Below are 23,519 nucleotides of genomic sequence, written 5' to 3' on the forward strand. Positions count from 1 at the left end.
TTGTTGTGCTGGATTCGGTTACGTATTGCTCAAATCCTCATGAGTTTGGCAGCCGACATCCATTTCTTAGCAAGTACTTGAACAAGATCCCCACTTGTTCATTAGTTTCCCTTTCACTGATGAGTATAAAGATCCCTGGATCCGTGGCCATGACTGGACTGAAGCATGAGTTAATGCAAGAGTCTCTGAGGAAATACAGTGGATGAAGCTGTCTTAGACATTCTCTGGAGTCAGTCTGAAGATTCTTCAGAAATATCTAACATTGTTTTGTTGAGGCTAAAATAAAGTTTGTTCAATATTGTATGTCTAGCTACAATGCCGCTCAAAGAAATTGAAGGGGCGTACTTGCCGGTATTCAATTGTACCAGTTTCTTACTGTCTTAACCTGATAGGAAATCTTGCTCCGATCAGACATCACATTTTAGACAGTACTTATGGGCTCCAGGAAAAGCTAGCATGCCATAAATGAAACTTCTTGGATTGGACTAGGAGCTTGAACTGACATTGCTCACATGGCTCTGGTTCACCCTCGCGCCAGAGAACATAAGTGCATTTCTGTGAGAAGTTTTTAGTTCTTGAAGAACACAACACAGGAGACTTTCGCTACCTTTCATGACATGACAAAACATATTGACAAAACTGGGGAAACCAAGGAATCAATCAGAATAAAAGCTTCTCGAGTGTCACTGTAACTGTTTGGATCATCTATGTAGGTTTCACTGTATGGGCTTCTGGAATACTTCAGATACTACACCACAACAGACAATAGGCCATACATAAGCTCACAACAACACCTGTGAATTGCAGGTGAGGAATATACACACACCATCCCCGCCCACAGACGATTTAACTGGCTTTCAAACATGGCTGCGACTAACCCTTGTACAGCCTCTGGTGGTGCTACCACCTCCGCGGCAATGATGAATAAAACACACTTTCAAATATGAGATTCGTTTACTATGACAATGTTGTTGCCAAGGCTCTCACCTTCTTGACCAGCTATCTACTGTGAATCAGCGTGATTTAGCGTACTTCATTGATAGCGTTAAGGCGACCTGCGTCTCACCACGAGACTCTCTGAATCATAAGCCTGCTGTTCCGGAGTTCCTCAGGCCCACTCCCGACCGGCTTACGATGACCGGCGTTCCTCATGCTCTTTGGCCCCATGGATTGGGACAAAGCAAAGCAACTAAAAGAGGTTAGAAGCCATGCACACAAAGATTACAAAATATCAGACAGACACACATGCGGAATGCACTTACCTTTATCGGTGATGGAGACAGTTGAGGCAATTATAAAGTTATTTTCAGCAGCTTATGAATGATAGATGGTTTTTCTGCTCAAGAAACGAAGCGTTGGCCAATGCACTGAAGTTTGGACATTGCCTGGCTGGGAACCACATCAAGTTAAATCCTGCAGGGGTACATAGAGGGAGGCGGGTCGTACGAAGCATATGGGTCAGGAGGAACGGTAAACAATCGCATGAAGTTGGGTATTTAAGCGGAGGATGGAAGCTCGCGAAAGATTGATCGGCAATGTTATTGTTGCCAGCACTTACATGCAATATGATGAATTGGGGATGATGATTGGGACACACACAAATAATGCTCATCCACGTAACCTGTGTTTGTGGCACTTCGCTTTGTTCATGAATGAATTTAATTAATTAGCGAAGTTCCCCATGGAAGAGAGTGTACACATGCACACAGCCAAATTATGAGAGAAGAGATGACTGGCTAACAACTACCAAAGAAATTATGGTTCACTAACTTCGGATGATGTAATTTTCTGACGGTAGGTGGTATTTATACTTATCTTGACTCATGCTAATTATGCTTGTCTCGCTTCTCTTACTTCGAATGATAAGTGGAACTTACTTGAATCCCTTGAAGTTTCCTTCCAAAAGCGGGGCCGATAAAATCCACTCACCCAGAGTAAGCGTTCCTTTCCTCCTTTTGAAGCCCAAATGATGCGGCCCATATTTGTCACTCTCTCATTATGTAAGCCCGACACCCGGTTACAGAATTCCAGAAGTGCCATAAGAGGGGAGTTAAGGAGAGCTAACTTTATGAGTCAGGATAAATTATAAAATATCAAGTTTAGTCAGAAAAGTACATATTTTTCTTTTCTAACTCATGTTAATTATGCTTACCCAGAATCGGTGAGTGAGCGGTGAATTAGGTCAGAGCCACCTTCTGGGATTCACTGATTTGTAGATTTACATCCTGTATTATTACCTTTACTTGACAGCTTATGGTGAGCACTGTTGAAGATTCTGTTCTTTCAACTTCTCTCATTGAGTCTGGGACCACAACCTAATTGAATTTCTTCGAAACTTCTCCTGACATTTTCGTGTGGATTACCAGATATACATGTACTAATATTCCATTAGTTATCTATTACTGCTCCATCTCTTGATGCATATCAAGTGGAGAATCAAACCCTTCTTCATGTACAAATTATGTCTAACCACAATTACAGGGTCTACATCACTCATGCTAGTCTGTCCCTAGAACATGTGCATGAACTTGTAGTCATTTATCTCCAGGCGTTCGTTTTCCTAAAGTCCACGTGATAAAAGGGAGTGAGATTTACTCAAGCGCTGGCGGAACCATTAGTTGTTGATACTCTAACAAATTAGCCCCAAACTAAGAGAATGCCTGAGGCGTCTTCGGTGGCCAATGTCTCTGTAGGAGTAGTGGTTAGCAAACACACTATTAGTTGGTGCAAAAGCAGCCCCTCCATTATAGTTGTGTCGAGGCGGTTTCCGTGCAAGGCACTAGGAGTGTTGGCCAGCCAGGGCTCTGACTTCGCATGTGGATTGATTTCGTGGAGGCTCAAGTCCTGCTGCTTTATAGGCCCTTAGTATAAGCGTCTGTCCAGATAGATCGTCTCGTTTTCCAAGAGACTTCTGTGGAAGTGATATCGGTGGATAAAGAAGAGGATGAATAGGTGCTTCGTTTTGGGTCTCCTTGTTTTGGTTCTCTGTGGGGAATTGGACTTTAAGGGTGCTCTGACTGGACATAAGAAGGATGAATCTTCGTTGTCTGTATTTGGGATCGTCAGATTGTGCACGGGATGTGGACTGTCTTGTCCGGGCTGACCCGGGCGGTTGGTTTTGGCGATAAATCCCCTCTCGGTCAGAGATGTTAATGCGATGTCGCGATGGCGGTGATTTAAATTGCGTTAAAGTCCACTAGCATGTATTTCTGACATCCTTACTGGCTGTTGCTAAGAGGCGATCAGGAGCAAGCGTTTTTCTGAGTTAGTAGTTCCACAAATGGATGTCAGTTCTGGGGAAGTATAGCAGGCATCGCTGGTGAATTTTTGTAGAACTATGTTGAGATCCCAGACAGAGGGCCTTAAATTTCTTTTGTTGGTCTTCCAACAGGCAATAGTAGTGCCAGAATCTCTGGTACTTTGGTCAGCCTCGATACCCGTTTTCATGGTGATAACTGTGCTGAGGGCAGCTAAGTAAGTTGAGAGTGTTGAAACTTTTAGAAGTGTCGTGCGTCTGTCATAGATGACATAGAGGTATTCTGCCGCGAGGAATGTGTTTGCTTTTCGCCGCTGTAAAGCCTTTCTTCTTGCATATTATTCCAAATCTCTACCACTTGTCGTCATACAGGTTGTGAGTTGATCTGCGTGGAGCTAGTGTAACTGCTTTCTCTGCTCTGTGAGGAAGTACCCTCTTGTCTTCAGGCAAGCTTTTAATGCAGCTCACGTGTGTAGCTGGAATAGTGCGAGGGTTCCATTGAGCTTGCTTAGTTATTGGATGGTCGAGTAGGTTCGACTACTCTGGTAGTTTTCGGGTTTGAGGACTTCCCGAGGTTCTTGTGCGGGGGCCGGAGAATATACCCTCAGCTGGCCAGTAAGTGGCGACCAAAATCAGTTGTAGCGGCGATGGCGTTTAGTCCTTCCATTGAGATGCTAAGAGTCTGTTGCCCATGCCTGAGGATCTGGAATGCGATTGAAATGACGTTGGTAGCTGTTTGTTGAACTTTGTTGCAAAACAAGGTCTATTAAGTAGGGGATCCCTATAGTCCTGTCTGATGAACTGGAATGCTTCTGGATGCAACGTATCCATTCCGTCGAGGGATGGTTGTAATTAGACGAGATAGGGCATCTGCTATGAGCATTCTTTACTCGAGATGTAGCATGCCTTCATGTAGATGTTCAGGTGGAGTCGACTATGCTGAACACTAGAAAAGCTGAGTTGTAGCAGACTTGTTGATCTAGTTGACCCGTTTGTTGATGTAAAGCATACACTGTGGAGTTGTCATTAATGTACCATAGGTCATACGTTCTTTATGCTGGACCAATGTTGTAAAGCGTTGATTACTGCTTTTATCTCAATACAGATGATGTGTGACTACAGATCCTGTCCGGTAGTGATAGCGGATCTGGAACTGTCTAGAGTGTGCGTTCACAAATAGCTTTGTAGTGGGTGCAACTGTAATCTCCTCTGCGGGGAGTCATGATAGCGAGCTGAGGGTGAGTAGACTGAGCATGCATTAGCGCGCTGTGCGCAGTGTTCCAGCGGGAAGGCAATGCTTGAGATATAATCTGTTGTTATCTTGACCCAGCGATTTCTCTGGAATGACTATCACGAATCACTGGTGTGATGGGGTCCAATTCTACGAAATTGCAGATCTTGTTTTGAGGCTCCCAGTTCCGACTTGGGGAGATTCACCAGCCATCCTGAGTTAGTGAGCAGCCTGATGGTGAAGTCTAGTTACTGCAGTCTGAGTTGACTGGGATGCGTGTTGATGAGCTTGAATATACGTAAGTCAACGGGTAGAAGCGCTTTCGTAGACACCGGCGATGTGTAGATAATGTGGCGATGGGCTTGGTCACTCGAGTAAACAACCAGGGGGCGGCGATATTCTGATGGTAGAACCTTCCACTGGAAGTGATGTCCGTTGAAAGAGGAATGTAGGTTATTCCTTGAGTCTGGATGTATCGGTATGTGGAGTAGCATCTTGCAGATCTATGCTGGCGAGGGTAGTCTGCTGGACAAACAAAATGTAGAGACTGAGGAAGATGTATCATCTTGATTTTGCTGGTCTGCGTAGATACTCCTGGTTGAAATCTGCATGTTGGCCAGATGAGCGAGAAATTTCTCCTTGGAATTCTTCTTGGTACCAGGAAAATTGGGAAGTAAAACCACAAGCGTGATGAGAGATATTGATCTATCTCTTCTACTGCCTCTTTTACCAGTAGGGTCTTGACAGCATCATCCAGTTTGTCTATCTGGTCAGCTGCATAGTTAGAGAGCCATCGGGTTGCTTGTGGACATGACGGGCTTTAACTGTATCTTGTATCCTCTCTGCGCGAAAGTATCTGGGATACGTAGTAAGTCTATAGTATTCCCCAATTTTCCCAGTACCGTTGAAGGCGTCCACCCCACTGCTCGAAGGTTATTACAGGAGCGGCTAGAGGAAGACTCCAGTCGTTCGAACCCTGGCCTTCAGCTGGCTATTCCTCTCTTGCACCCTTAGGTGCCCAGCCTCTTCGGGGTTACCTCTAGGGAGGCTCGGTTGGGTGGCGAAAGGAGCCTCTTCCTCCTTTTCATGCTGGAATACCTCTTTTCTCTGGCTCTCTGGACTCCTGCAAACTTAGATTTATTGGTGGGTATGGCGTTGGGGACGTCTGGCGAATCCACGTTAACAAAAGGTGTCGATGGATTTAATCACCATAACCTCCCTTAGATTAGGTAGGAGACTTCTCTGGAGACTTCTTCAATTCCTCCTCGAAGATGTAAAATGCTGACCATGGGGCTCTGTATAAGGACTTGGTGGGCGTTCACTCCAAAGTGCATGCTTGACAATAACCTTTGTCTTCTCAGGAGAGTCAAGCCCGTTGATGTGGATGCTAGGTGCTCCGACATAAACTGATGGTCCCTCTTCTGCATTAGTAAAGCGGAGTATATCACCCGGGACTTTTTGGGAGGAATTCTTGAACTTGAGGATGAATGTTTCATTGATAGCCCTCGATCTGGCTAATCCGAAGAAAAGTATGTCTGGTGGTTGTATCCAGCTCGCTAACTTCTTATCCTCAATCTTGTAAGAAGTTCTCTCACGGGCATGGGTGCGGTGATAATCTTGTAGTCATCATCAAGCTTCTCTGGAGCCTTCAGGGAGGGTTCCATCCTATGTAGAGGGAATTTCCACCGGTGTTGGCTGAGAGGGTTGTCTGCAGTGCGATCGAGAGATGGCGGGTCGTGGGTGGAAAGGTGAGCATGTCGAGAATCATCGTTGGACATCTTGGTAGGTAAGCAGCCTCATCTGTGTCCTTAGAAGGTGATGATAGAGTCAAGCCATTGGCGATCAAAGGGGAGTTAACTTCATTATCCAGAGAATATGCCTTCACCTTCATCCTCTGATTTAGACATCTCTGCAGCTCTATGGATGCCAGCGGCGACTTGAGGTTTCTATAGGATGATCTGTAAGATGAGCTTGCCAGGCTTGAGGCGATGCGATCGATCACGATCTTGAATCCTTCCTGGAGTTTGGGAGATAATTCTCTAGGCTTTCAGCGAAGGTGGGTTCCTGGAGAACACCTCGGTTCCTTCCTGCATGGAGACTTCGGATGTGGTGGGAGACTGTAGAGCCTTCACGCAGGCTAGTAGTCGTTGTAGAGGTCTTCATAGCAGCCTTCTCCTGGCGAGGCGGCGTTCCATCATCGACATCATCTGGTCTGTAAGCTGTTGCATGAACAGTCCGGGTTGAAGTTCTGCGTTGTCTGAAGAGACTGCTGCAGGGATGATGCATCTGATACTGAAGAGGCGTCATCTAAGGCTTGCTGCACTTGTGAGAAGAGTTGGCGCTGCTGCTGCTATCTCTAGTACCCGATGTCTGCGTTGATAGAAGGTCTTCTGTCAATAATGTCTGCGCTGATAACAATGCCGATGTAGCTGTAGAAGCAGGCCGTCTTCTTACTGGCGATGGTGACTTCAGGTATGAGGATGGGTGGATCATCATAAACATCTGCTTCTTCGGGAGGAACAATCTCGGCTGAGAAAGACCTGCGTCTTCTGGTGTGTAGAGCTGATCTTAGACTTGGCTGAAGTCTTCATGCTATGTAGCCTTCTTCTTCTGCGAAAGATGATGATTTAGCCTTCTTCATCTGCCATGGGGACAGCTCAGTAAACGATGATCTCTTATGGCCTCCGGCGTTCACCACTGGTACATCGACCTGCTCCCGAGAAACGTTCACTGGAATTATGAATATCTGCAGCAGTGGTTAACACACGGTTATCAGCGCAATCACTCGATTTAGACATAACTTGTGAATACCTTCGTACCCAGTCATGTAAACATGAAGAAAACAAATGTCAAACAACGGAAAATTTAGATCAAATTTCAAACCGTAATGTAGAATATAATCCTAAAAAGCATTATACAGCAATAATTTTGATGTAAAGGTCGAAAATATAAAAGGATATCATGCATTATAGGGACCCAAGGTGCTCTCACAATACCATCCTCAAAGGCGAAGAAGGAGAGTGATTGCAAATATGGCCGATCATGTGACCAAAAGGGAAGAAAGGGCGCTACTCGTGGGTGAGGGTGATTTTATGTCACGCTTTTAGAAAGGGAACTTCAAAGGAGTTTCAAGTGTTCCACTATCATTCACAAGAGGAAGGAGACAAGCATAATTAGCATGAGTCGGGATAAGGGAAAATATGGATGTATGGGGGCAGGTACTGCAGTGACAGAAGTATAACTGAGACCAGTTGAGGGTGCAGATCTAGCGGTGAGAGGCAGTCAGCAGCTGGGGTGGATGTGGGTGGAGGCAACATGTCATACCCTCACCAACCCATTTTATAACGTTTACCACAGGACTGTGGTTAAAGGGATATATAACAAACATCCGCATTACTGCCGAAGTAGTTATACTTTAACCCACTGAGGACTTTTTACAGTAACATCTAACCCAGGGTGATGCTAGAGGACTTGCTGTGTACAGAGCTGCCAACCTTCACTAGTGATGTAAGCCCCTGTGGTACTCAGATCAACAAACCTAACCTGCATAGACAATAGGCAAACCAACCATGCTATATCAGCTGGAAGTATTTAACCAATCTAATATACTTTCGAGAAAGTCTGCACCTTAATCCTAAAGATCAAATTACAGATTTCCCTCTTTCCATCACTTCTCATCTCTTTGGGTGGTGGTGCTCTGAGAACTACGGTACCTGACTAATGTAGCCAATTGGTATCTTCCTTGGTTTAGAATTTGGACTTAAAATCACATGAACTGCTTTTTAAATCCTGTCTTGTTACAGAACCTTGAAGTAATGCAGCCTGCAGTTGACTGAACAGGAATGTCTTTATCCTCAAACATTAGGGACAGTTTAGTAATACATTAAAACTACTAACGAGCAGTTCTATGACCCTACTTATCAACTATATGACCAACGACCTGCCTCTAGCCAGATGATTCAGTTCTTTGAGACCAACTTATCAACTATCTGACCCACAACCTGCCTCTAGCCAGATGATTCAGTTCTTTGAGACCAACTTAGCAACTATCTGACCCACGACTTGCCTCTAGCCAGATGATTCAGTTCTTTGAGACCAACTTAGCAACTATCTGACCCACGACCTGCCTCTAGCCAGATGATTCAGTTCTTTGAGACCCTACTTAGCAACTATCTGACCAGCGAGTTGCCTCTAGCCAGATGATTCAGTTCTTTGAGACCAACTTAGCAACTATCTGACCAACGACTTGCCTCTAACCAGATGATTCAGTTCTTTGAGACCCTACTTAGCAACTATCTGACCCACGACCTGCCTCTAGCCAGATGATTCAGTTCTTTGAGACCAACTTAGCAACTTATATGACCCGACCTGCCTCTAGCCAGATGATTCAGTTCTTTGAGACCCTGCTTAGCAACTATCTGACCCGACCTGCCTCTAGCCAGATGATTCAGTTCTTTGAGACCAACTTAGCAACTATATGATTGCGACCTGCCTCTAGCCAGATGATTCCAGTTCTTTGAGACCCTACTTAGCAACTATCTGACCCGCGACCTGCCTCTAGCCAGATGATTCAGTTCTTTGAGACCAACTTAGCAACTATATGACCCACGACCTGCCTCTAGCCAGATGATTCAGTTCTTTGAGACCCTACTTAGCAACTATCTGACCCACGACCTGCCTCTAGCCAGATGATTCAGTTCTTTGAGACCAACAGCAACTATCTGACCCGACCTGCCTCTAGCCGGTGATTCAGTTCTTTGAGACCAACAGCGGCTATCTGACTGTTTTGACGACCTGCCTCTGGCCAGATGATTCAGTTCTTTGAGACCAACTTAGCAACTATCTGACCCACGACCTGCCTCTAGCCAGATGATTCAGTTCTTTGAGACCCTACTTATCAACTATCTGACCAATGGGCTGCCTTTAGCCAGATGATTCAGTTCTTTGAGACCCTACTTAGCAACTATCTGACCCGCGACCTGCCTCTAGCCAGATGATTCAATTTTTTGAGACCAACTTAGCAACTATCTGACCCACAACCTGCCTCTAGCCAGGTGATTCAGTTCTTGAGACCCAACATATCAAATATCTGACCCACGACCTGCCTCTAGCCAGGTGAGTTCAGTTCTTTGAGACCCTACTTATGAACTATCTGACCAGCGTACCCTGCTCTGGCCAGATGATTCAGTTCTTTGAGACCAACAGCAACTATCTGATACACGGCCTGCCTCTGGCCAGATGATTCAGTTCTTTGAGACCAACTTAGCAACTATCTGACCCGACTTGCCTCTAGCCAGATGATTCAGTTCTTTGAGACCCTGCTTAACAACTATCTGACCAGCGAGGTTGCCTCTGGCCAGATGATTCAGTTCTTTGAGACCAACTTAGCAACTATATGATTAGCGACCTGCCTCTAGCCAGATGATTCAGTTCTTTGAGACCCTACTTAGCAACTATCTGACCCGCGACCTGCCTCTCTAGCCAGATGATTCAGTTCTTCGTTTCAGAGACCAACTTAGCAACTATATGACCCACGACCTGCCTCTAGCCAGATGATTCAGTTCTTTGAGACCAACTTAGGAACTATATTGTGACCCTGACCTGCCTCTGGCCAGATGATTCAGTTCTTTGAGACCAACTTAGCAACTACTGCTGACCCGCGACCTGCCTCTAGCCAGATAATTCAGTTCTTTGAGACCCTGCTTAGCACAGCTATACTGACCCACGACCTGCCTTTAGCCAGGTGATTCAGTTCTTTGAGACCAACTTAAGCAACTATGACCCGACCTGCCTCTAGCCAGATGATTCAGTTCTTTGAGACCACCTTAGCGGCTATATGACCACGACCTGCCTCTAGCCAGATGATTCAGTTCTTTGAGACCCTGCTTAGCAACTATCTGACCAGCGAGTTGCCTCTAGCCAGATGATTCAGTTCTTTGAGACCAACTTAGCAACTATCGACCAGCGACTTTTGCCTCTAGCCAGATGATTCAGTTCTTTGAGACCCTTATCAACTATCGACTTGCGACTTGCCTCTAGCCAGATGATTCAGTTCTTTGAGACCAACTTAGCAACTATATTATGACCCACGACCTGCCTCTAGCCAGATGATTCAGTTCTTTGAAGACCCTACTTAGCAACTATCTGACCCACGACCTGCCTCTAGCCAGATGATTCAGTTCTTTGAGACCAACGCAGCAGCGCTATATGACCCACGACCTGCCTCTAGCCAGATGATTCAGTTCTTTGAGACCCTGCTTAGCAACTATCATACGACCCGCGACCTGCCTCTAGCCAGATGATTCAGTTCTTTGAGACCAACTTAGCAGCTATATGACCCGACCTGCCTCTAGCCGAAGATAATTCAGTTCTTTGAGACCAACTTAGCAGCTATATGACCCGACCTGCCTTTAGCCAGGTGATTCAGTTCTTTGAGACCAACTTAGGAACTATATGACCCACGACCTGCCTCTAGCCAGATGATTCAGTTCTTTGAGACCCTACTTAGCAACTATCTGACCCACGACCTGCCTCTAGCCAGATGATTCAGTTCTTTGAGACCAACTTAGCAACTATATGACCTACGACCTGCCTTTAGCCAGGTGATTCAGTTATTTGAGACCAACTTAGCAACTATATGACCCACGACCTGCCTCTAGCCAGATGATTCAGTTCTTTGAGACCAACTTAGCAGCTATATGACCCACGACCTGCCTCTAGCCAGATGATTCAGTTCTTTGAGACCCTACTTAGCAACTATCTGACCAGCGAGTTGCCTCTGTAATAGATGATTCAGTTCTTTGAGACCAACTTAGCAACTATATGACCAGCGACTTGCCTCTGGCCAGATGATTCAGTTCTTTGAGACCCTACTTAGCAACTATCTGACCCGACCTTACCTCTAGCCAGATGATTCAGTTCTTTGAGACCAACTTAGGAACTATATGACCCATGACCTGCCTCTAGCCAGATGATTCAGTTCTTTGAGACCCTACTTAGCAACTATATGACCCACGACCTGCCTTTAGCCAGGTGATTCAGTTCTTTGAGACCAACTTAGCAACTATATGACCCACGACCTGCCTCTAGCCAGATGATTCAGTTCTTTGAGACCAACTTAGCAGCTATATGACCCACGACCTGCCTCTAGCCAGATGATTCAGTTCTTTGAGACCCTACTTAGCAACTATCTGACCAGCGAGTTGCCTCTAGCCAGATGATTCAGTTCTTTGAGACCAACTTAGCAACTATCTGACCAACGACTTGCCTCTAGCCAGATGATTCAGTTCTTTGAGACCCTACTTATCAACTATCTGACCCACGACTTGCCTCTAGCCAGATGATTCAGTTCTTTGAGACCAACTTAGCAACTATATGACCCACGACCTGCCTCTAGCCAGATGATTCAGTTCTTTGAGACCCTACTTAGCAGCTATATGACCCACGACCTGCCTCTAGCCAGATGATTCAGTTCTTTGAGACCAACTTAGCAACTATATGACCCACGACCTGCCTCTAGCCAGATGATTCAGTTCTTTGAGACCCAACTTAGCAACTCTATATGACCCCGACCTGCCTCTAGCCAGATGATTCAGTTCTTTGAGACCAACTTAGCAACTATATGACCCACGACCTGCCTCTAGCCAGATAATTCAGTTCTTTGAGACCAACTTAGCAACTATATGACCCACGACCTGCCTTTAGCCAGGTGATTCAGTTCTTTGAGACCAACTTAGGAACTATATGACCCACGACCTGCCTCTAGCCAGATGATTCAGTTCTTTGAGACCCTACTTAGCAACTATCTGACCTACGACCTGCCTCTAGCCAGATGATTCAGTTCTTTGAGACCAACTTAGCAACTATATGACCCACGACCTGCCTTTAGCCAGGTGATTCAGTTCTTTGAGACCAACTTAGCAACTATATGACCCACGACCTGCCTCTAGCCAGATGATTCAGTTCTTTGAGACCAACTTAGCAGCTATATGACCCACGACCTGCCTCTAGCCAGATGATTCAGTTCTTTGAGACCCTACTTAGCAACTATCTGACCAGCGAGTTGCCTCTAGCCAGATGATTCAGTTCTTTGAGACCAACTTAGCAACTATATGACCAACGACTTGCCTCTAGCCAGATGATTCAGTTCTTTGAGACCCTACTTAGCAACTATCTGACCCACGACCTGCCTCTAGCCAGATGATTCAGTTCTTTGAGACCAACTTAGGAACTATATGACCCATGACCTGCCTCTAGCCAGATGATTCAGTTCTTTGAGACCCTACTTAGCAACTATCTGACCCACGACCTGCCTCTAGCCAGATGATTCAGTTCTTTGAGACCAACTTAGCAACTATATGACCCACAACCTGCCTCTAGCCAGATGATTCAGTTCTTTGAGACCCTACTTAGCAGCTATCTGACCCACGACCTGCCTCTAGCCAGATGATTCAGTTCTTTGAGACCAACTTAGCAACTATCTGACCCACGACCTGCCTCTAGCCAGATGATTCAGTTCTTTGAGACCAACTTAGCAACTATCTGACCCACGACCTGCCTCTAGCCAGATGATTCAGTTCTTTGAGACCCTACTTAGCAACTATCTAACCTACGACCTGCCTCTAGCCAGATGATTCAATTTTTTTAGACAACTTAGCAACTATCTGACCCACGACCTGCCTCTAGCCAGATAATTCAGTTCTTTGAGACCCAACATATCAAATATCTGACCCACGACCTGCCTCCAGCCAGACAATTCAGTTCTTTGAGACCCTACTTAGCAACTATCTGACCCACGACCTGCCTCTAGCCAGGTGATTCAGTTCTTTGAGACCAACTTAGCAACTATCTGACCCACGACCTGCCTCTAGCCAGGTGATTCAGTTCTTTGAGACCCTACTTATGAACTATCTGACCAACGGCCTGCCTCTAGCCAGATGATTCAGTTCTTTGAGACCAACTTAGCAACTATCTGACCAATGGGCTGCCTCTAGACAGATGATTCAGTTCTTTGAGACCCTACTTAGCAACTATCTGACCAGCGAGTTGCCTCTAGCCAGATGATTCAGTTCTTTGAGACCAACTTAGCAACTATATGACCAGCGACTTGCCTCTAGCCAGATGATTCAGTTCTTTGAGACCCTACTTAGCAACTATCTGACCCACGACCTGCCTCTAGCCAGATGATTCAGTTCTTTGAGACCAACTTAGCAACTATATGACCCACGACCTGCCTCTAGCCAGATGATTCAGTTCTTTGAGACCCTACTCAGCAACTATCTGACCCACGACCTGCCTCTAGCCAGATGATTCAGTTCTTTGAGACCCTACTTAGCAACTATATGACCCACGACCTGCCTCTAGCCAGATAATTCAGTTCTTTGAGACCAACTTAGCAACTATATGACCCACGACCTGCCTTTAGCCAGGTGATTCAGTTCTTTGAGACCAACTTAGGAACTATATGACCCATGACCTGCCTCTAGCCAGATGATTCAGTTCTTTGAGACCCTACTTAGCAAGCTATCTGACCCACGACCTGCCTCTAGCCAGATGATTCAGTTCTTTGAGACCAACTTAGCAACTATATGACCCACGACCTGCCTCTAGCCAGATGATTCAGTTCTTTGAGACCCTACTTAGCAACTATCTGACCCACGACCTGCATCTAGCCAGATGATTCAGTTCTTTGAGACCAACTTAGCAACTATATGACCCACGACCTGCCTCTAGCCAGATGATTCAGTTCTTTGAGACCAACTTAGCAACTATCTGACCCACGACCTGCCTCTAGCCAGATGATTCAATTTTTTGAGACCAACTTAGCAACTATCTGACCCACGACCTGCCTCTAGCCAGGTGATTCAGTTCTTTGAGACCCAACATATCAAATATCTGACCCACGACCTGCCTCTAGCCAGACAATTCAGTTCTTTGAGACCAACTTAGCAACTATCTGACCCACGACCTGCCTCTAGCCAGGTGATTCAGTTCTTTGAGACCAACTTAGCAACTATCTGACCAACGACTTGCCTCTAGCCAGGTGATTCAGTTCTTTGAGACCCTACTTATGAACTATCTGACCAACGGCCTGCCTCTAGCCAGATGATTCAGTTCTTTGAGACCAACTTAGCAACTATCTGACCAACGAGCTGCCTCTAGCCAGATGATTCAGTTCTTTGAGACCCAACTTATCACCTATCTGACCAACGAGCTGCATCTAGCCAGGTAACTCAGTTCAGTGAGATCCCATGCTCTGCCTGAGTATTCTTTGTCTATAGAGGGCAATGCTGATGCTGCAAATGGTCCCTGCAAGTGGACTTACCTTCTTGCCAGCTAAGGGTTCCCTGGAGTAGTCTCTGTGAGCTGCTCCGTCTTTTTTTGTGCCGGTTGTTGGGAAGATCTGAGCCAGCTCTTCATCTATAGAAGGCAGTTCACAGGTCTTGACAGCCACCTGAAAGAGGACATACCTTGGTCCCGACTATCAGTGCTTGCTGGGCTGCACAAGTAGTCTAACATGACATCACTTGTCTAACAGCGGAATACACCAAGCATTGTAAGTACAAACTTCACTCATGCCAGATAAAGCTGTCCGGGATTTTACTAGCAATCACCTTCATATGGTAAGTGAAATATGTACAAGATGTTTCAAGTAAAAACAACCCGAAACAATTTCTGATGGTATTAAAGCATCCCAAGTAATGAAATCTTCAGTGCTAACTCAGTCTAATCATCTTCATCAAACTTCTATTCTGACATTACAGAAAGCATTAATTAACTCCTTAGAAAACATAATCAGGGAAATCTATTTTCAAAACTTAAGTGTAAAACTTCAAGCAAAGTGTATTGCCATATACCACTGACATTTTGAAGAACTCAACATCCAGCAAAGAAAATATACCAAGTGGTCAAGAGAAGAGAACCTGCGAACCACTCACATTTTCAAGACCAAATATTCTCTGACTGATGGGAGTCAAAACTTGACCATGCAATTATTATCATACCAGGTAAGACGCAGAAGGAGATTTCTCAAACTGTCTGTTAATGTCAAAATACAAGACATCTGAAACAAGGCCACAATGGTGTGCACAATTCTACATTAGCTTACACTGGCTGGCAGAGCTTTGATCGCATCCTCTATAGCTTCAATGGCCTCCTTAAAGCCGCGAGGGATTCTGGACGTGAGGCTGTACTTGTTGCGATTGTCAGCATACAGGTGTATGCTTTCTTCTGGGATCCATGCACTGCAAGCACATAGGGCATAATTAGTCATGACATTAGTAGTTGCTCTTGATTGTTTGGCCACCAACATCACTTGTCAAGTCTGGTGCCTAGGTTGACTACAAACAACACTTTGACAGGTGGTTCTTGTCTGGTGCCTAGGTTGACTACAAACAACACTTTGACAGGTTGTTCTAGTCTGGTGCCTAGGTTAACTAGAAACAACACGTTGACAGGTTGTTCTAGTCTGGTGCCTAGGTTGACTACAAACAACACTTTGACAGGTTGTTCTAGTCTGGTGCTTAGGTTGACTACAAACAACACTTTGACAGGTGGTTCTTGTCTGGTGCCTAGGTTGACTACAAACAACACTTTGACAAGGGGTTCTTGTCTGGTGCCTAGGTTGACTACAAACAACACTTTGACAGGTTGTTCTTGTCTGGTGCCTAGGTTGACTACAAACAACACTTTGACAGGTTGTTCTAGTCTGGTGCCTAGGTTGACTACAAACAACACTTTGACAGGTGGTTCTTGTCTGGTGCCTAGGTTGACTACAAACAACACTTTGACAGGTTGTTCTAGTCTGGTGCCTAGGTTGACTACAAACAACACTTTGACAAGGGGTTCTTGTCTGGTGCCTAGGTTGACTACAAACAACACTTTGACAAGGGGTTCTTGTCTGGTGCCTAGGTTGACTACAAACAACACTTTGACAGGTGGTTCTTGTCTGGTGCCTAGGTTGACTACAAACAACACTTTGACAGGTTGTTCTAGTCTGGTGCCTAGGTTGACTACAAACAACACTTTGACAGGTTGTTCTAGTCTGGTGCCTAGGTTGACTACAAACAACACTTTGACAGGTGGTTCTTGTCTGGTGCCTAGGTTGACTACAAACAACACTTTGACAATGGCAAACAACAGTCTGGTGCCTAGGTTGACTACAAACAACACTTTGACAAGGGGTTCTTGTCTGGTGCCTAGGTTGACTACAAACAACACTTTGACAAGGGGTTCTTGTCTGGTGCCTAGGTTGACTACAAACAACACTTTGACAGGTGGTTCTTGTCTGGTGCCTAGGTTGACTACAAACAACACTTTGACAAGGGGTTCTTGTCTGGTGCCTAGGTTGACTACAAACAACACTTTGACAAGGGGTTCTTGTCTGGTACCTAGGTTGACTACAAACAACACTTTGACAGGTGGTTCTTGTCTGGTGCCTAGGTTGACTACAAACAACACTTTGACAGGTTGTTCTAGTCTGGTGCCTAGGTTGACTACAAACAACACTTTGACAGGTTGTTCTAGTCTGGTGCCTAGGTTGACTACAAACAACACTTTGACAGGTGGTTCTTGTCTGGTGCCTAGGTTGACTACAAACAACACTTTGACAAGGGGTTCTTGTCTGGTGCCTAGGTTGACTACAAACAACACTTTGACAAGGGGTTCTTGTCTGGTGCCTAGGTTGACTACAAACAACACTTTGACAGGTGGTTCTTGTCTGGTGCCTAGGTTGACTACAAACAACACTTTGACAGGTTGTTCTAGTCTGGTGCCTAGGTTGACTACAAACAACACTTTGACAGGTTGTTCTAGTCTGGTGCCTAGGTTGACTACAAACAACACTTTGACAGGTGGTTCTTGTCTGGTGCCTAGGTTGACTACAAACAACACTTTGACAGGTTGTTCTAGTCTGGTGCTTAGGTTGACTACAAACAACACTTTGACAGGTGGTTCTTGTCTGGTGCCTAGGTTGACTACAAACAACACTTTGACAGGTTGTTCTTGTCTGGTGCCTAGGTTGACTACAAACAACACTTTGACAGGTTGTTCTAGTCTGGTGCCTAGGTTGACTACAAACAACACTTTGACAGGTTGTTCTAGTCTGGTGCCTAGGTTGACTACAAACAACACTTTGACAGGTTGTTCTAGTCTGGTGCCTAGGTTGACTACAAACAACACTTTGACAGGTGGTTCTTGTCTGGTGCCTAGGTTGACTACAAACAACACTTTGACAGGTTGTTCTAGTCTGGTGCTTAGGTTGACTACAAACAACACTTTGACAGGTGGTTCTTGTCTGGTGCCTAGGTTGACTACAAACAACACTTTGACAAGATGTTCTTGCCTTGTGCCTAGGTTGACTACAAACAACACTTTGACAGGTTGTTCTAGTCTGGTGCCTAGGTTGACTACAAACAACACTTTGACAGGTTGTTCTTGTCTGGTGCCTAGGTTGACTACAAACAACACTTTGACAGGTTGTTCTTGTCACTGGTGCAAACAACACCTAGGTTGACTACAAACAACACTTTGACAAGATGTTCTTGTCTGGTGCCTAGGTTGATTACAAACAACACTTTGACAAGTCAGGGGTGGAAAAAACTTTAAAATTGCTAGTGTACACCGGGACAGTGGCCCATGTGAAATCACTTGCCCTGATACAGAGGTACAGATAAGCTGCGTAGCTGTAAATTACGCAAATATTTATGTAAAAACTCAATTCCTAATAAGTCTTTTGCATACCAGTATGCTTGAATATTTGTAAATACTCAATAAATGTGATCTTACATGCGTACACACAAAAATGTTGAATCATAGCTTGCGTACCGGTGGAAGGATAAAATAACTGAGGTATAATGAGAGGACATAAATTTGACAACATGCAGTCTTTCTTATCGTTTCTCATATTACAGATCAAATATAAATAACAAACACTAACATTTAAACTTTATTATATATATTTTTACAATTAATGGAAAATGGCAAAATAACAAATTGAGTTTGAGTGAGGTGAGTGCAATATATTTGGTTACTCAAAGGAAAATTAGGATACCCAATTGAGATGAACACGAGCGAGTACATAACTCAATGACCCAAAAAGTTATCTGTAGCTCTGCCTGATACTTTTCCCACTGTACCAGTAAAATATATTGATACAACATTATGATGAAATTATTCAGTTTGACACAGATACAATATAGTGTGACAAATGCTGTTATGTCCATCCAAGTTTCAACATAACTATTTTATCTGATAGTTGTTCGTTGAGTGACTGACATTCACATCCAAGACATAGACACACTAGGACAACCGTCACATATCCGTACAAGTAGTATATACAATGGGGGTTCTGGATCACTTTCAACCAAAGCCTCTGCAAAGCCTTATTTCACAAGTAAGGCTTTGGTCGGACCCTTAGCTCTTGCTACCATTACCCCTACTACAAAAGTTGGGGGATGCGAACGCACCTCCTAGCCGCGCTACCGGGGGCATGGGGGAAGTAACGGGTATTGCCCCATCCAATACTGGGCTGCGTCTAACTATGCTATGTTTACCTCGATGAAACAGTTTAATGTGAATCGCCTATGATCTCTTTGGTGTTTGTAATAAAGGCTTGCCGGGCTTTTTTCACACCTTGTTCTATGTACTTTTTATCATCCTCGCTGATAGCAGACTTACGAGACTTGGACCAGATCTCTTGTTTCATTTCGTTATATTTTGTGAGTTCAGAGAGGTTGAGCGAAATTCCTCCTCTGAGATCTTACTGTCAGTGAGTGCAGTGGAAATACGGCTCACTTACTGTGTTCAGCTTTGCTTCTGCCAGAACCCTGATCCCATCATGTTTCAATGCCTTACGATGCAGTCTGCGTGATGCCAACTTAAGCGCCAACCCTAACACCCCTGCCACCCCAGCTGTTATTTCAATGCCTAGCACTATAGGTGCAGCCGATGGTAGCTAACAACCCAACACCTGCGCCCTAGTCCCATGCTGGTTGCCATAAGGGCAGTGTCAGCCCGTCCACGATATTGAAAGCTCTATGGTACTTTTACATAGTGCTTTTCGTGTGTCAGCGGTCTTGTTCTAGTTGGCGTTTCACATCACATAACTGCCTCAAAGCGGAACCGATCTCACGGTTTCCAGGGTCTTCGCTACTTCCTCTATGACTGGGTACAGCCCATCCTATAATATATATTACAAAGATATTTTAATTGGGTTTCATTTAGTAGTCGGTCAATGTACCTGAGGTTTATAAAACTGAGATTCTCGTTATATGTAGATAAGGGAAGGGTCAATAGGTAACTTTTGGTATATCTCAGCGCCAAAGCAGTATATTATTGGGGGTAGTAATCCCTGTTGGGAGCTTCAAATCGTAAGCGAATCTGCAGCGTGTAAAACCACTTCCTGCAGTTATGTCACTCCAGCGTATTGTTACACGGGTAAAATCTGCAAGTTTGGGGATGGGATATGTTCATTTGAATCAAACTTACCCTTGTGGCGACTTCTACGATGAGTGTGGAGCCTGGTTCCATAGCCCTAACCCCTACTATGTTATGATGGTGGGTGGCTATTAACTGGGATTGCCTGGGGAAATTAACAGGGTGTCCCTAGGTAAATATTGAGTCAGAAAGTATCACCTTTCCAGTTGGAATGAAAGGCGTGATCAAGGTACCGTTGTTCTTAATTTCAGAGACATAACCATCTTTGTCTAATGAGATATAAGGTGGCGAGGGTTAAGTTGAGTAACCATTCAGGCTCTTTAAAATAAAATAACGGCACCCGCCTATACTACGTTAATCTTTCAAGTGTAGGAGGTATATGTCGTCACCAGATTGATCAAATCCTCCGTGTCCCCTAAGCCCTCGAGTGTGGGCTTGGGTAGATGATCGACCAATGCTGCCGCCTATACATCGCGTTGTCTTTCAAGTGTAGGATGTATGAGCCACCTTCCTCACCAGGCTGGTCGAATCCCTCCGTGTCCCCTAGGGTCGTTAAGTGTAGCGTTGGGGCGATGACTGGTCATTGCTATAATACTATTACGATATAATTTCCAACTGGTTTTCTGATAATAGTTCAGGGGTTAACTTCACCCCATGAAGTGTATGTTGTCAGGTAGGAAGATCTTGGTTAGTGATATAGTGTTTTCCACGATCGCGGTGACACCCTGCAGACTGGTGTTGGAGCCGACACCCACCCATGCGTAAACTGTGCAAGCGTGATACTGGTGTCGTTTCACCCACCCAAGTTTGATCCCCTTCCGATCTCGACATCATTCCCGATGGTTCCCCTAGGTAGACTTTGATGATCAGTGTTGAGTTAAGCGGTAGACTCTCTAGTATCCTGACCAGCCTTCAAATTCAGACACCAACTGCAATGTCACGTTTTGCATGCCCGCTTTACTTTCGATAGCATGTGGGCTGCCATACTGGCGACTGGGCTGATGACTACGCTTCACGTCTCTGAGTCGGGGCGTAAGCCACGAGCAGGGTTCCGTTGTTAGCGACTTTGTTTAGGTGGTTGTCTTTGTTATCCGTGAACTGCGATGGGGAGCCGAGCCTAATATTGAGAAACCAGTCGTCTTTATCTGGTATCAACACCCACTTGTCATCTTCGGTGAAGAGCGAGCATATATGGCTTGTTTCGGGCTGCGGTAGTGCTCTCAACATCGTCTAAGTCGAACAGTTTGCCCCGAGCGATGGGTATATTATCCAATTATCATTACCGGTGGTGACTAGGGTGTACTTAGTGTTGACTACGCTCTTGAGGTATCTACTATATCACCTAGGGCTCCACGGAGGACTTCAGCGTTTGTAAATGTTGTTTTCAGTTGCAAAGCGTACAATTTACCATCTACTCGGGGCGTCGAAGCAGCGTGTGTCCCCGGTCGGAGATCCCCACATTGGCGCATTTTTCACCCCGGCCCTTAGCGCTGGTCATTTTATGTGAAGCGTTAAGCTGAGGTATCCTATATTCGCGGGATTATGATTTATATCTAACACCGATATTATCAGCTCAGGTATGTTGCCCTGAGTCAACCTCTTATACTACGCAGCGGTGAAAGCGACTTCGGTTCTACCGTCGTTTGTATTTCTCCGTTTTCACCGGCACGGCTCTCAGTATAGTGGAAGGGTGACCCCTTGAATGTTGTGCGTTGTGCTCACCTGACCTAGATGAATGTACAGCTCTCGATGCGGTACTAGGTCGGGTAACCGATGCCTGTGGCGGTTGTTGTTGGTTTTATCTCGTCAGGTGACATACCGAGTGTCTTCGCCAATGGCGGCCGAGCCTCAAGGAGTTTCTTCCGTTGTTGATTAACACCACTGTGCCGTTTGAGTCGTTCATCTTGAGTTCGGCTCCCAGGGTTTGAAGACCTCATCACTTAGCGAGCACCTGCGCTGTAGTAGCCGTCAGTTATCTGGCTGCGAAGTTCCACTAACGAACAGCTTATTGTTGCTGGCGTTGATGTTAGTCCATTCGCGGTAGGTAGGTGATATCGCAGAAGTCGCGACTTCGAGTTGACCGGACGATATTATCGATCGCGTCGTCAGCTGAACTGCCTCGCCGCTCGTTATTCCTGGAAGTGTTATGTACATGTTAGAGTATATATGCTCATTATATAATAGTTTTAAAATGTATTCCCAAGGAGGAGCATCCTCGCAAGGGTGTCTTACTCCCTGGAGTGTTTTACCCTAAACTGGACATAGATTTCTCACCCATGAAGATCGCGGTTGCTGATGGGATGTATTTCAGCGCCCAGCTTTTAGATGTGTTCAGCCTGTATAAATTTTCGGTGACTAACGCTAAGGTAGTTCATGCTTGGTTCAACAACCCGATGCAGTTCTGGCAGAATCAACTCAACCGGCCGTGTGGTGCTTTCTAGCGGGGTGTGGTGTGACATTGACCGACGACTTTCGGCGTGGACCGCTGAGTCAGTCTGTGTTCAAGTTCCACGTGTACTACCAGGTCAGGGCGTATCCTTAAAGAAATCAGCGTCCCGCTACCACAGGACAATGCATGGAACCCATTAAACAACAAATGCGATAAGGGCCCTCTGAGCGTATTTACCAGCAATTCGAACTAAACCGAAGGCGGATTGGCGTTTGCCGGGGCGAACCACGGGTTAGGTATCCCTATCGTTCACCAAATGCCTTGTGGAAGCCAGCAAACTGCTGGTGAAAGATTGAGGATACAAGTCGTATCATCTCTTCACAACCAGCGAGTGGGATGACCGTTACATGGCTTTCAATGCCAACAAAATTACAGAGTCTGGAGGTTTGATCAGGGGAGGGGCAGCGGATGACTGGAAAAAGTTTATGTTGGACCGTCGAAAGGGTTTTTCGTGCGGCACTGAGCGGCTTAAGCGACTTCGATTAAGAGCGTGACGTGTGAGGGCGGTGTTGGAGTGCGCAGGCGCAAACGCGTTCAAATATCCTAGGTAAAGGGACTGCTACGGCGGCTCAGAAACAGTTAGTTGTCAGCGTAGAGGATGCTATCAATGCTCCAGTTGATCTCGAAGTGCCATCAAACACTACCAAGATGTGTTGGAATATGCCAGGTCGAAAGTCGACTCGTCTTCGATGTGGGGCTGTACATGGCTCCAGTGATATGCAACTGAGAGTAAAAAGTGGTGGGCTACAACAGCGAAATAGTTGTAAGCACGGCGGACCAAAGTTGAGCGTCAACCTCGATGTCAACGTCCCCATGTCCCACCACCCGCGACCGGTGAAGCGGGTATAGTGGCGCCACCCCGGGCCTAGGGTTCAACCAACACCCCTGTGGGGTGGCCCTACGTTCTGGAGCAGCACATCGATCGTAAAACAGCCCTGGTGGTTGGTGGGGTAGCTTTGGGGCTTATTTGGTTAAAATTTCTTAGCAGCTCACGTACACCAAACCCACCATGGCGACAATGGCTGCCCACAGGTTTTGACTAAGCCGCGTGGCAGTTTTAGCCAGAGCACCCAGCAGCCGAGGCGATGCTACCCAGGATGCGGGTAGGGCTTCGGCAGCCTTACCAGCCAGTTTAGCCAGGGCCTCCC

The 23,519-nt window shown here is 45.6% G+C and overlaps 1 protein-coding gene across 1 annotated transcript in view; it reads right to left on the reverse strand.

The window, feature by feature from the left end:
• Window positions 1-7,074: 7,074 nt before the first annotated feature.
• Window positions 7,075-23,519, reverse strand: part of LOC124257251 (putative oxidoreductase GLYR1 homolog) — a 30,839-nt gene continuing 14,394 nt past the window's right edge. The window contains exons 4-8 of the mRNA XM_046691264.1: window positions 15,595-15,730; window positions 14,812-14,940; window positions 9,645-9,717; window positions 9,214-9,287; window positions 7,075-7,128 (exon numbers count right to left, since the gene is read on the reverse strand). Coding sequence (XP_046547220.1) covers window positions 7,075-7,128; window positions 9,214-9,287; window positions 9,645-9,717; window positions 14,812-14,940; window positions 15,595-15,730 — 466 coding nt within the window. The remainder of the gene's footprint in view (window positions 7,129-9,213; window positions 9,288-9,644; window positions 9,718-14,811; window positions 14,941-15,594; window positions 15,731-23,519) is intronic.

Source organism: Haliotis rubra, unplaced genomic scaffold (genome assembly GCF_003918875.1).
Source record: "Haliotis rubra isolate DU_JTF1 unplaced genomic scaffold, ASM391887v1 Scf654, whole genome shotgun sequence".
Lineage (NCBI taxonomy): Eukaryota > Metazoa > Mollusca > Gastropoda > Lepetellida > Haliotidae > Haliotis > Haliotis rubra.